This window comes from Tamandua tetradactyla, chromosome 5 (assembly GCF_023851605.1).
Source record: "Tamandua tetradactyla isolate mTamTet1 chromosome 5, mTamTet1.pri, whole genome shotgun sequence".
NCBI lineage: Eukaryota > Metazoa > Chordata > Mammalia > Pilosa > Myrmecophagidae > Tamandua > Tamandua tetradactyla.
Genome location: NC_135331.1, coordinates 19,629,621 through 19,643,091, shown reverse-complemented (window position 1 = coordinate 19,643,091; position 13,471 = coordinate 19,629,621). Strand labels below are relative to the sequence as shown.

The following is a 13,471-nucleotide window of genomic DNA, read 5'->3' as shown; positions in this document are numbered from 1 at the left end:
GGTGATGACTACACAACTATGTGATGATACTGTGAGTCATTGATTGTACACCAAGAATGGAATGCTCATATGTTAAGAATGTTTGTGTTTGTATGTTGTTTTGTTTTCTCAATAAAAAATATATATATTAAAAACTACTTCCATGCCCTGGGAATCTTTGAGAGGGGATGAGTTCACAGCATTTCCCAAACTTATGTGACTACAAAACACTTTTCTTCACAGTGCATCTTGTACAATGGGTATCCTTCTTGATTCTCACTTGGAAACTCTGGACAAGGTGACCTGTGTTTTCTTATGGAGCTAAAGTTCAGAACTCGCCTCGAATCATCCCCCTTTGCTCGTGGCTTGGTGGAACCGAGGTCTGTTATAATGATATTAAAAATGATGGAAGAGTAATAACTGTCCTTCATTATTGGTATTTTACCATAGCTCATCCCCACTGGTAAGAAGGTATGCACATGGACTGACTCTGGCCTGCTTATCTCCGCCCCCCTCACGCCCCTGCTCCAGCTCAGGGAAGTTACACATAGCGTGGGTCTACTGTTTTGGATAATGGGCCTTATCCCCCCCAAATCCCACCACTACTAGACAGTTAAACCAACCAACAGGATAAATTTGCCTAAGGACTAGTTTACCTAAGAGTTTGTAGGGCCATGCAGGGATTGAGTCATCTCACTGTTTGCACATGAGAGAGAAGAATCTATTTTCTGTGCAAGACAGAGTGAGAACCCATTCTTTGTCCTCTGTGGTGGGGACCATGTGATCGAATAGTCCAGCATCACTGAGGCCTACAGAGTAGAGGATGCCAGACTGAGGTCATCTGGCTGATCAGAGATGCGTGGGACTCCTGGACTCTGGAGCATTGCAGGGAGTGAAGAGAGGTTAATTGAAGGGGAACAGGGACTTTAATGTACATGGTCTCATTTTACCCTCACTGAGGGTAAACATCCCTGAAAGAAGGCATTCACCTCATCCTATAGATGAGATACTGAGGTTCTGAGAGGTGCAATGACCAACCTAAGTCATGCAGCCGGGACACAGGCCTATATGTTTTGTTCTCCAGAGCTCCAGCTCTTCATTTTGCCAATGAGCTGCCCATGAATATTTTCAGATATTCTAGGGACAACCTGCTTAAAAACAACAATGGCTACCTTTGATTGAGCTACCCCTGCATTTCTCACCCATATATGTTCTCATAAATCCCAACAGGAATGTGAAATAGATCTTTTCATCCCTATGTCATGTACCATAGACAAACAGGCTTGAGTCTAGAGAAGTGAACTGACTTGTTCGCAGCCACCCAGCTAAAAGCTGGTAGAGTTGGGATTTGACTCCACATGGCTGGTGGACTAGAACCCAAAGCCAGTGTATTTTCAACCATGCTCAATGAGCCCTCCAGCCTTGGCTCCAAATATGAGCACATTGCCTGTTGGCTGGGAAAAAGTTCTAAGAAAACAAAGTTTAATCAAATCCTTATGCAACAAAAAAAGTTCAAGGGTTCAAGATATTTTGATGCTTTCATTTGAAAACATGATCCTTTAGTTAAACTTTTATATGTGGGAGCCTCTGAGGCAGCCACAACCACAAGGAAATGAATTTAAAAAAAGAAAGATATTCGCCCTCAGTGAGGAGCGATGCAAGAAAAACAGAGAAGAAAACCTGCCCTAAAACTATGGTTAACTAGAGGTGTCAAAGGCACACGAGGATGCCAGAAACAGAAAAAAAAATGGATAGGGCCTCTGGGTCACATCCAAGATGATAAAAATGCAATTAAACTGAGCCAGATTCCTCCAGCCTCACAGCAGTGACCCACCCTTTGGGAGTGCAGCTGTGTTTATCAGTCCTGGGCTAAGGACACAGGCCAAGCATTTGCCCTTATGGAACATTCCAGAGTCTCATTACTGTCCACCTGGTGGCTATGGGGCGTGGGGGTGATGCCATATGGGGAGGCTAAGGCTTCCTTTGAATGATTTACAAGGTACAATTTTGGAAGCCTTAACTTTACCTGCATCCAAGATATTGTACAGCTTGTAAAGCCATGATCTGAAGCAATTCTGAGGATTGCGGCAAGGTCTCGGGTCTGGGGGAGGGGCAAGCAGGAAGAGTCAGGGTTGGAGTCCTAGACGAAGAAGTTCTGGGCTTTAGGCCATGGATGTGGGCGTCCCGGGGGATGAATGATGAAATGCAGGTGCTATTGAGAGTTGTAAGGAGAAGTCTGAGGCCAGCAATCATTTGCCAACTAGTATTTACTTTTACTAATGAAAACTCGGCCTCATTCACAAAGAGATCTGGGTGAGGTCTAATGAACTTCACCGTGCAAGTTTCCGAAACTGCTTAGTCCAGTGACCCTTGTGTTCCTTCCAGCTTCTCCCTATGGAAATGGAGGTATTTATTCTATGACTGTCCCTCCTTTGTATGTTGGCAACAAATAACTTGTTCCGAGTTTTACAGGTCCAGAGGGGGAGGGAAATTTTGCCTTAGCATAGACCATGCCTGTAACAGATTTTGATGAGACTTTATACTGGTTTTAATCTTGTATTGTATTAGCATTATTACAGAAATGGTTTATGTCTTTTGTGATATTGTGATGGAGTGAATGTATTTTGTATATGGGAAAACCATGTCTTTTTTAGGGCCCAGAGGGTGGAATGTGCTGGTTTGAAAGGATTATGTGCCCTATAAAAGCCATGTTTTAATCCTGATCCATTTTGTGGAGGCAGTCATTTCCTTTAATCCCTATTCAGCACTGTAGGTTGGAAACTTGATTAGATTATCTCCCCAGAGATATGACACATCCAATTGTGGGTATTAACCTTTGATTAGAGGGAGATGTAACTCTACCCATTCCAGGGTCTTGATTAGTTTACTGGAATCCTTTAAAACAGGAAATATTTTGAAAAACCTTCAGAGTCATGAGAACCAGGAGAACCCATGCAGCCAGAGACATTTGGAGATGAAGAAGGAAAACGCCTCCAGGGGAGTTTCATAAAATAAGAAGCCTGGAGAGAAAGCTAGCAGATGTCGCCATGTTCACCATGTGCCTTTCCAGATGAGAGAGAAACCCTGAACGTCATCAGCCTTCTTGAACCAAGGTATCTTTCCCTGGATGCATTAGATTGGACATTTCTATATTTTTACTTTAATTTGGACATTTTCATGGCTTTAGAATTGTAAATTTGCAACTTAATAAATTCCCCCTTTTAAAAGCCAAAAAAAAAATTAGCCTCATTCATAAAGAGATGTGGGTATGTCTGCTCCTCTTCCACTCAAACCCTTAATTTGAATAATTGGTATCTCATTATGGATGACAAAGTCTCCTTTTGAATCTTCTAATTTAGAGATGACAAATACATTTCATCTCACTTAGCAACTCTGCCTGGAATGCTGGATTGAGAGGATTTTTGAGACCCAGTCTGGGCTCGGATGGAAAGAGTTCTGTGATCCATTAGTGATGTCTGCCATGGGCACAGAAGGAGTGGGAGTACATGTGCCAAATACCTGTCTCCTAGGTCCAACTGTTAGGTTTATCACTTGTTAGGTTTATCTTTTCTGGTATCAAAACAATTTTTGGAGGTCACTTCATCTACTACTAACCTAGACACAAACCTTATCTCATCCTTATTGGACACCATTAAGTGCCCTATTTCCTCTTGATTTTTCTGCACTCTTTTGAATTAACAAATATTTTTAGTCAGACTCCTTGGTTGGTGAGCTGGCCTACTCAGGAAGAGGTTTAATGTAGGAGTACACATGGGCACGATTAGGAATGTGAAAAAGCTCATGGGAATTCAAGAGCAGGAATCTCACAGAGAAAGGAACTGGCCATTTTCTTTCAATGGTACTCTAGTGACAGGAGAATGAGTGTCCAGGTTGAGCACTGACGTTACTCTGGGACTTTCTCTGTGGTGTCTGTTCCATTTTCCTGTAGCATTCCATCTGGCTTCTTCTGTACCTTGCCTCTTTTTATAGCATCTGCTCACTCAAAGCAATTGCTCTCTCACACTTTTGGTTTCCACATAGCTTGCCAAGGACCCTATGGCTTCTTCCTTGGCCTTGAAGCTTCTACTCTCACTTCTACCTGCTTAATTCTTGAATTTCTTCCATTTTCTCTTCTAAATAGTGAAACTTTGGTTTATATAGAGTATCCTTTTTTATTTAAAAATTTTCCCCAATTTTATTGAGATATATTTACATGCTACAAAAACCATCCAAAGTATATAATCACTGGCTCATAGTAACATCACATAGTTGTGCAAACATCCCCATGATATATTTTAGAACATTTTCATTACTACAATACAGAAATAAGAATAAAAAGTGAAACTCAAATCCGCCTATACCCATTTCCCCCACTATTGCTGGTCCATAGTATTGGTGTAGTAAATTTGTTATCACTGATGAAAAAATATTGAAATATTACTGTTAGTTATAATTCACAGTTTTTGCAGATCCTTTAGCATGGCAAAAATCAAAGTTAAACCTTCCCATGACATATTTCTGTTGTTTATTTTCCCTTAGTTTAAAAACAAATGCAATTTTATCGAGATATATTCACACACCATATAATCCATCCAAGGTATACAATCAATGGCTAACAGTATCATCAAATAGTTGTGCACTCATCACCACACTCAATTTTAGAACATTTCCATTACTCTAAAAATAAAATAAAGGACACTCCAAACATCCCATTTTTTACTTGTTCATTTTTTCCTCATTTTTTAACTTATCTGTCCATATACTGGTTACAGGGAGTGTCAGCCATAAGGTTTTCACAATCACGTATCATATTGTAAAAGCTATATAGTTTTACAGTCATCTTCAAGAATCAAGGCTACTGGAATACAGTTCAACTGTTGCATGTATTTCCTTCTAGCTATTCTAATCCACTGAAAACTGAAAAGGGATATCTATATAATACGTAGGAACAACCTCCAGGATAACCTCTCAACTCTGTTTGAAATCTCTCAGCCACCAAAACTTTATTTTGTCTCATTTCTCTCTTCCCCTTTTTGATCAAGAAGGCTTTCTCAATCCCACGATGCTGGGTCCCAGCTTATCTCTGGGAGATATGTCCCATGTTGCTAAGAAGATTTACACCTCTGGGAGTCATATCCCACGTTGGGGTGGGGAAAGGTAATGAATTTATCTACAAAGTTGGCTGAGAGAGAGGCCACATAAAGTTTATCTTCTGATATTCCTTATGTCTCAGCAGATTGAATAATAGTCTACAAATCTTCACCACTTTGGCAATGTGACTTTGCAGTTCTTCCCATTAAGAGACGGAGTCTACTATTCCACCTTTCATATGCTCTGGCTTTGTTACTTGTTTTAGCCACAGACCATGGTGCATGTGATGTTTTGCTAGTTCCTAGACTGATGCTCAAGAGATCTCAAACCCTTCCTTTCTTACGCAGAACCCCACCACCTGAGAACAGAGAAGAAGCCTGGCTAACTTGCTTACGAATGAGAGACCATTCTAGTTTGGCCAGGGCCATCCTAGACCTTTGGGGGGCCAGTTGACCCGCAAATATGTGACAGAGTCAAGATTGGCAGAACCACCTACCCAACCCTTGGCTGATTACAGGTGCACAAAGGAGCGCAACTGAGGTCAGAGAACCTGCCAGCTGAACCATTCATAAACAATAATAAATGCTTATTGTTTCAAGCCCCTGAGTTTTAGGCTGGTTAATTATGCAGCAGTAGCTAGCTGATACAATGCCTTCAAGTAAATCTCCATACTTCTCTGATCTGTTTCTTCATCTGAGAAATGGATCAACAAGATCTATCCTGCATCCTCAGGCATGATTTTAAGATGTCATGCATATATAAGCTTCAGCAAATATTTATTGAGAACCTACTCTGTGCCAAACACTGAGCTAGACCCTGGGGATTTACAGGCAGGTTGACACTGTCATAGGTCAGCATTCATACCTCCTCCTTCTAGCCACAGAGTAGTCACCAACAAGTCATAGTAGACATTCCTGATTGAGTAGCAACGAAAGAGGGAGAGACCAGCAGCTCACCTAAGAGGCTTATAGCAAAGGACCAGCTATCCCACCTGCTCATTTATCCCTAAATTATTTACATCTAAGCTGTATCTCTTACTTTGTTCCCTCATTTAGTTAATATAAAATCCTTCCCCTTAGTTTTAACTGCTAAGTTCTAGGGATGGACAAGAGAATTAATTCCTCCCACCAAAAACATCTACTCACTTGAGATCATGAAAGCAGGCATGACACAGGCCACGTAGTGATCTATTTTACACCCCAGTGAGCTAGGCAGAGATGGAATGGGCCATTGTTGCCCATCAGTGAGGCCCTTACCCTCAGCATCCACCTCCAATCCATTAGCCAGTCCAAATAAATCCTGACTCCAAGCACTTCTCTCCAGTTCACTATTTCCCTGACCCCAGCTATTGTCATTTCTCACTGCAGAGTTCCAGTTGGTTTCCATGCAACCGATGGGATGTTCTTTTAAAACACAGATTGCATCCTTCTCTTGTCCAGGACCCTCCAATGGCTTCTCAATGCCTCTTGACTAAAACTCAAACTTTTCACCATGGCCTAAAGACTGTATGGCTTGGCCCTCGGCCACTTCTCCAATTTCATCTCCTGTGTCTCTCATCCTCTCTCACTCCACTCCAGCCACATGGGTCTTTTCTGTTCCTCCAGCATTTCTAGCTTCTTCCTACTTTGGCTCCCATTCACCCGTTGTCCTCCGAACCACCCCCCCTCTCTCCTCACTATGTCTTCCTATGAATGGTAAGTTGTTCCCCTTACAGAACCAGCCTTCCCCGACCACTCCAGTTAAAATAGCAGCTTCCTGCCCACTGCCATGCTCTATACATACCCATTTTATATTCCCATGGCATATCCCCAACTTCTCCCAAATCCTATTTATTTACTTGCTAACTTGTTTGTTGTCTTTAACTCATATAATTATCATCTCTTATTCACTGAGGATAGGAGTCTTGTCTGTTTTGTTCACTGCTGTGTCTCCAATATATGCAACCAGTGATACCTGGCATACACTTGGCGATACCTGGTCGTCAGTAAGTATTTGATGGAAACAAAGAATGAGCACAGAGGGCTATGGAGACACCAAGAAGTGTCTAACTCAATTCAAAGAAAACAGCTTCTTAGTTTGCTAAGATTCCATTTCTGTTATTTCTCATCACCTCAATTCAGCTGCCTACCAAATGCAGCTGGAAAGCAAAGCCTCCAGACCTTGTAAACACATGCATAATCTATAACCTGCTGGGATCTGCTGGGGGGTCATTTGTCACTGTTTATTTGCAATTGCCTGTACCTAACTGAACATTGCTATGGATAAATCATGGTTTCAGGTTCAACCTTTCAGTTGTTTTATTGCAGAACCATTTGCTGTCCTTAAAACATTCACAATAAAAAGCACCATCAGCCTTGGAAGGAAACATGTCATTGGCTTCTAGAATCCACCAAGAACTGGGCACATGCAGACACTTTTTGAGTGTCAGCTTCCACGAGGAGAAATTAGGCAAATGAGCGTGTGGCATGTTGCTTCATGCCTCAATGGACCTAGTAGAACAGGCAAGGAAAGCAGCTAGATTTTAATTATTTTCAGCATCATGTTAAATTGGCCATGAAAGCAGGAATGATCCAATTAAATTATGAGAGTGCTGAAGGATTAAATAACAATCTAGGAGACAGTCAACGTGTGTAGCTCGAGGTGGGCTAGACTCTCCTAGGAGGTGAAAGAGGTTTGAAAAACAAGGAGTGAAAAAGATGATATCCTCTTGGCTAATAATTTGCCTCATTTAAATTGGGTGGGGCCACAGGGTTTGCACCTCTTGGGGCGGTGACTTCCGGAGACAGTGTATTTCCGTCGGAAGGGGAAGTGCTGATCCTATAAAGCGTTCATGGGATCCAGGAGCGTGGCCAGAGGAAACGTTTTACTGTTTTCTCTTGTGTTCTTGCTTGTGGCTTTTCTGTCTGGTCTTTTTCACATTCTCCTTCATCTCCAGCCGTTGGACAGGCTAAGCCCATCTGATGACACTAAATCATGGCTTGCTTCAGAACCACAGTAAATTGGTGTGGCAGGAGGGGTAGGTGCAGGGATGACAGCAAAGTGGCGGCTCTTTACCACCTTTTAATCAAGCGCCTCTGCTCTACTAGGTCAGTGGAATGAGCTCAGCCTTGGTCATTCTTGGAATTTGTTCCCAGTGACATGCTGGTGAATGTTTAACAACCGGCTCTTGGGGGAAAACTAAGGCTTGGAAGCCCTGATTCGTAGCATTTGCTGATTTCCATGAGGTAAAAATATTCCCACCATGGCTGATTCCAAACTACCAATGTGATGTCAGAGAACACAGAGTTGGGAAGTGTTTTAGTTTCCTTGGATGCTCAAGTAAATACCATGAGATGGGAATTTATTCGTTCTTGGTTTTGAGGCTAAGAGAAAGTCTAAATCAAAGCATCATCAAGAAGTTGCTTTCTTCCCGAAGACTGGCATTCTGGGGCTGGCTGCCGGTGATCCTGGGTCCTGGGCTTCACTGTCACATGGTGGTGCATGTGGCAGCCTCTCCTTTCCCTGCTGGGTTCCACTGATGTCCAACTTCTGAGTGCTCCCTCTGGGGCGTTCTCTATGTCTGAATTTCATTCCATTCACAAAGGACTTCAGTCATGGGATTAAGACCCTGCTGATTGATTGGGCCACAATTTACATGACGTATCCTCATCAAAAAGTCTTATTTATTGTTTTGGCATGAGGAAGAACAAAGGAATGTCAATACTGCAGTGTGTTGAAAATAGATGGTAACTAATATTTTAAAATTTTAACTTACTTGTGAGACTAAAGCAAAAAAAATTTTTATTTGGTACAAAATTTATATTTTGACTAGCACAGTTCCTAATATAACTTATATGGACAGCTTAATTGAGTACCATAAGTACATGGAACCTTGAGTAGGGCATGAGATTTTGTAGGTTTGTCCAGAGTGATGCCCTGATAAATCCCAGAGTAATTTGAACAATGAATAAAAAAGTATTTGCAAAGTCCCCTTGGGGGAATGGTGAGAAAGGAGGAAAATTCTGCTTCCCCAAGCAGAAAATTCTTGATGTTCTCACAAGCAGTGGGGACAACCAAAGCAATAGGCTGAGCTCCCAATCTTGGGGTTTGTTCATATGAAACTTAACCCCGCAAAGGATAGGCTAAGCCTACTTAAAATTAGGCCTAAGACTCACCGCCAACAGAACCTCTTTTGTTGCTCAGATGTGGCCTCTCTCTCAACCAACATGACAAGCAAACTCACTGCCCTCCCCCTCTCTGCATGGGACATGACTCCCAGGGGTGTGGACCTTCCTGGCAATGTGTGACAGAACCCTAGAATGAGCTGGGACTCAGCATGAAGGGACTGAGAAAACCTTCTCAACCAAAAGGGGGAAGACAGAAATGAAACAAAATAAATGTCAATGGCTGAGGGATTCCAAACAGAGTCAAGAGGTTATCCTGGAGGTTATTCTTACACATTAAATAGATATCACCTTTTTTAGTTAAGGCATAACAAAGAAGCTGGAGGGAACTGCCTAAAACTGTAGAGCTGTGTTCCAGTAGCCATGTTGCTTCAAGATGATTATATAATGATATAGCTTTTGCAATGTGACTGTGTGATTGTGAAAATCATGTGTCTGATGCTCCTTTTATTTACTTTATGGACAGATGAATAAAACAACGGATTAAAAATAAATAATAGGGGGAACAAATGTCAAAATAAATTTAGTAGATTGAAATGCTAGTGATCAATGAAAGGGAGGGGTAAGGGGTATGGTATGTATGAATCTTTTTCTGTTTTCTTTCTATTTCTTTTTCTGAATTGATGCAAATGTTCTAAGAAATGATCATGATGATGAATACACAGCTATGTGATGATATTGCAAATTACTGATTATGTAAGTAGAATGGAATGATCATATGTTAAGAATGTTTATGTTTGTTTGAAAAAATTAAAGGATTAATAAAAAAAAGAGTCCTATTTATAATGGGCTCATACCCACAGGAATGGATTAAGTTTAAGAACATGTTTATGTGGAGTACATACAGCCCCAAACCACCACAGGAAGAGAAATGCATTAACACCCAGTTATATAGTATTTCCACCACGCAGATATTATAAATATAAATATCAAAAGCATAGACAATAATAGCAAAATACATAGAATTAGGAAGTGATGGGTTTTGCATATATATGACCTTTTTGTTTGTTTGTTTTTTGTTTTTTAGGTGCCTGGTCCTGGAATCGAACCCGGGTCTCCCGCATGGAAGGCGAGCATTCTACCACTGAACCACCCGTGCACTCACCTTTGCATTTTTATTACCGTTGTTTTTAATGCAGTTTATTTAATTGTACGTTATATAATTTCATTTTTAACAATGGCTGTGCTTAATAATTGGCTCGCAAGTTTCTGAATCTTTAGCGACTACAAGCTGGCGCCAACACACCGCGGCCTGGCCTCGCCTTTGGGGCAGATTGAGTCTGGGAATCTGGGACTCGCATAGATCAAGGCTTTCGATTTCCCACACTGCACGGCCGACTGCGGAAGCACTCATTTCCCAGGCTCGAGAGCACCCGCTTTGTACTTGCAGTTGACTCTGGGTTAGAAGCAGCTGCAAACTTGCAGCTGGTTAAGAACGGACAGGGGCCAAATGGATGGGCGTGGCCAGGGCCCGTTCTGATGCCTGTTCTCATGGCTCGGTGCCATGGAGATGATGACGCACTTTGAACCTCACTGCCAGCCCCATTCCCTGCTGCACGGTTCCCTCTCAAGGCTGGAACAGCCTGCAGATCCTACTGTGGGGCAGGGGGAGGGGGCAAATCCCTGTCAGGAGGCACATCCTCAGCTACGCCATCTTTCTTCTTTGCAGCCTGCCACGCTTGCTGCCTGACCCCACCTCTCACTAGCCTCTGGGGCTCCAGGGCTCCCACGCATCCGCCTCCAAGACCCTCTTGACTTGAGCTGGAACACTGCGGGGGCCCAAGGGATGCCGGGTCTGGGGGTCTCAGCCCTTGATTTCGAGACCCGAGTTCCCACGCCACCTGTGAGCTCGTCTCAAGGTGAGAATGAGTCTCACTGGTTCCCGCAAGTTAGTGACACACACTCAGGGCTATTGTGACACTGACTGTTGAGCCCCTGAACTGTGGTTGGTGCAAATCGAAGTGCGTGCTAAGTGCCAAGTACCCCAGATTTCAAATCCCATGTATAAAACACACCCTGGATTTTTCTCATCATTCTGTATGAGAAACAAAATGTAAACATCTCATTCATAGTGCTGTATATTGATTACATGTTAAATGGTAATATTTTTATATATTTGCTTAAACTACATATTCTATTAGAATTACTTTTATCTGCTTCTTTCTACTTCTTTTTTTTAAATGTAGCTACTCAACAATTTAAAATCACGTTTATGACCCATGGTATGCTCCTCCTGGGCAGTGGAAATCCAGAGAACCTCAGAGGGCATTTCACGGACACATGCCTTGCAGTCAGTAGGGAAGTATCTCCCTCTGGGGCTCTTTCTCAACCTCTCCCTTCCTGGCCCCTCTAAGCCCACTCCTTCTCCCCACCTCCACCTTCCAGCCTCCTCCTGGGCTCAGTGAGTCTGTGAAGCTGTGCTGCTGGGTTGGGCAGGGGTGGAGACACCAGTGGGAAGCGGGAAGATTTTGTTTGATGGGGGTGAAGGAGGGGAGTGTTTTAGGGACTCTTTCTTGTGGTCTGGCTCAGCGTGGTGGATGCATCAGACAGATGCGCTGCCTCTCAGTAGATTCCTTACGTGTCTTGTGCTAATAGAGTCTCCATCTTTTTCTCTGCCATGAGATGGGTTGCCCAAAGCCCCACTTATTTATCAAACTGCCTTGGAATGTTCTGGGTCCCAGGAAGGACTTAAGGGGTGAGGAGAAAACATCCCATCCCACCACACAGAGATGAAGGAACTATATTTCTGGAACTCGAGCTGTTCTCAATATCATGGGGGAACTATAAGGGTAGGGTGGGGCGGGGGGGGGGGTCGAATAGGAACAGTGACTGTTTTCAAGGGCAAATAGGGCCCCCCCTGCCTGTGTATTAACACACTCAGGCCTTCTTACAATGCATATGCTTCTGTTTCTACAGACCACAAACTCAGGGAGGTGAAGTGTCTCCTCCAGTGTCTCCAGCTGGCAGGTGGCAGGGCCAGCCTTTGACACTACATCTGTATGCTGTGAGCCTGGAGTAAAAAGGAAGGATTTTCTGGGGCACATGGGGACTCTCTTGAGTTGGACTCAGGCCCAGGAAGGAAAGAAAAAGGAATTCTCGGGAGGTAGCCAGCATAAGCAAGCGTGAAGAGGTGGGTCTGGTAAGGTACACCCTGAAAAGTCCACCCCAGTGGTGGGGTCCAGCCTGAGGCTCCCTACAAGATTCCCCTCCTCCCCTCAAGTCTCCTGCTCCACGTTTAGGGTTGGGGGGAACTGGAAAGGGCTCGCACGCACCGCCCTTTTTTTGTCACTGTCAGTGTTCTAGGAGCCATTTCGTGCTGGGTCCACTCACCGGCTTCGTAAAAGGTCTTTCCTCAAGTTGATTATTTTCTGGTCCATATACTTGATGCTCTTCAGTGGCATGTCTGACATCTGATGGGAAACCAAGAAGTGACAGAAATAAAAGCATTAATACAGCCGTTATAAATGGAGCCCAAGAATTTATCTGGAATAACTGACCAGGTTTGAGGGCTCCTGGGCAGCAAGGGGCCATCTCTACACAAAAGAGGGGCCGTGCTGCCCAGTGGTGCTAGCAAGGGCTTTGAATACTGGGACACCTGAGCCCTGATCCAGGTTCTACCCTGTAACCAGCTTGTGTGACGTTAGACAAACTACGCAACTTCTCTGGGCCTCAGTTTCCTCACCTGTAGAATGGCGGGTAATTCCTACCTTGTCATGAGGATTAAATTAATTGCCCAATTGCTGACAGAGCAGGCATTGATAGATGACAGCCATTATTATTACACTTAAAGTAAAGCAAAGAAGTAAACATCAAAAATTATTGTTGGTGACACAGGTAGTGGATTTGGAGAGCTGAGTCTGGCCAATCTAAAGATATATCTATTTTTTTTGCCCTGCTAAAAACTTCATCCCCAGGTGAATTACTGAGATAATTGTTCAAAGGCTTCTCTTTCTCTTTCCCCCACTCATGTGCCTTGACTAGACATACGGGAAACGTCATTGCCACGAGATTGAGTCCATGTAACATAAAGAAGAGAGCTGAATTATCCTGTATGAAAATTAGCTCCTGCTCTATTAGGATTTTTGCTAATTGAAAAGAAATGGCAAGGAATCATAGGAAAATGGGCACCGCAGCTGGAGCTGGTGGGAGGATACCTTGCGATGACTTCTCTGAAGGGCAATTTGTCAGTGCACATTAAATGCTTTAAAAATACGTAATGCCCTTAGATCTAGCAACTC

General features: G+C 43.2%; 1 protein-coding gene across 7 annotated transcripts in view; it reads right to left on the bottom strand.

Moving 5' to 3' along the window:
* CCDC60 (coiled-coil domain containing 60) overlaps window positions 1-13,471 on the bottom strand; it is a 208,678-nt gene that overhangs the window by 101,545 nt on the left and 93,662 nt on the right. For all 7 annotated transcript variants that reach the window (XM_077159974.1, XM_077159970.1, XM_077159976.1 and 4 more), the window contains exon 2: window positions 12,564-12,643. In XM_077159974.1, coding sequence (XP_077016089.1) covers window positions 12,564-12,643 — 80 coding nt within the window. The remainder of the gene's footprint in view (window positions 1-12,563; window positions 12,644-13,471) is intronic.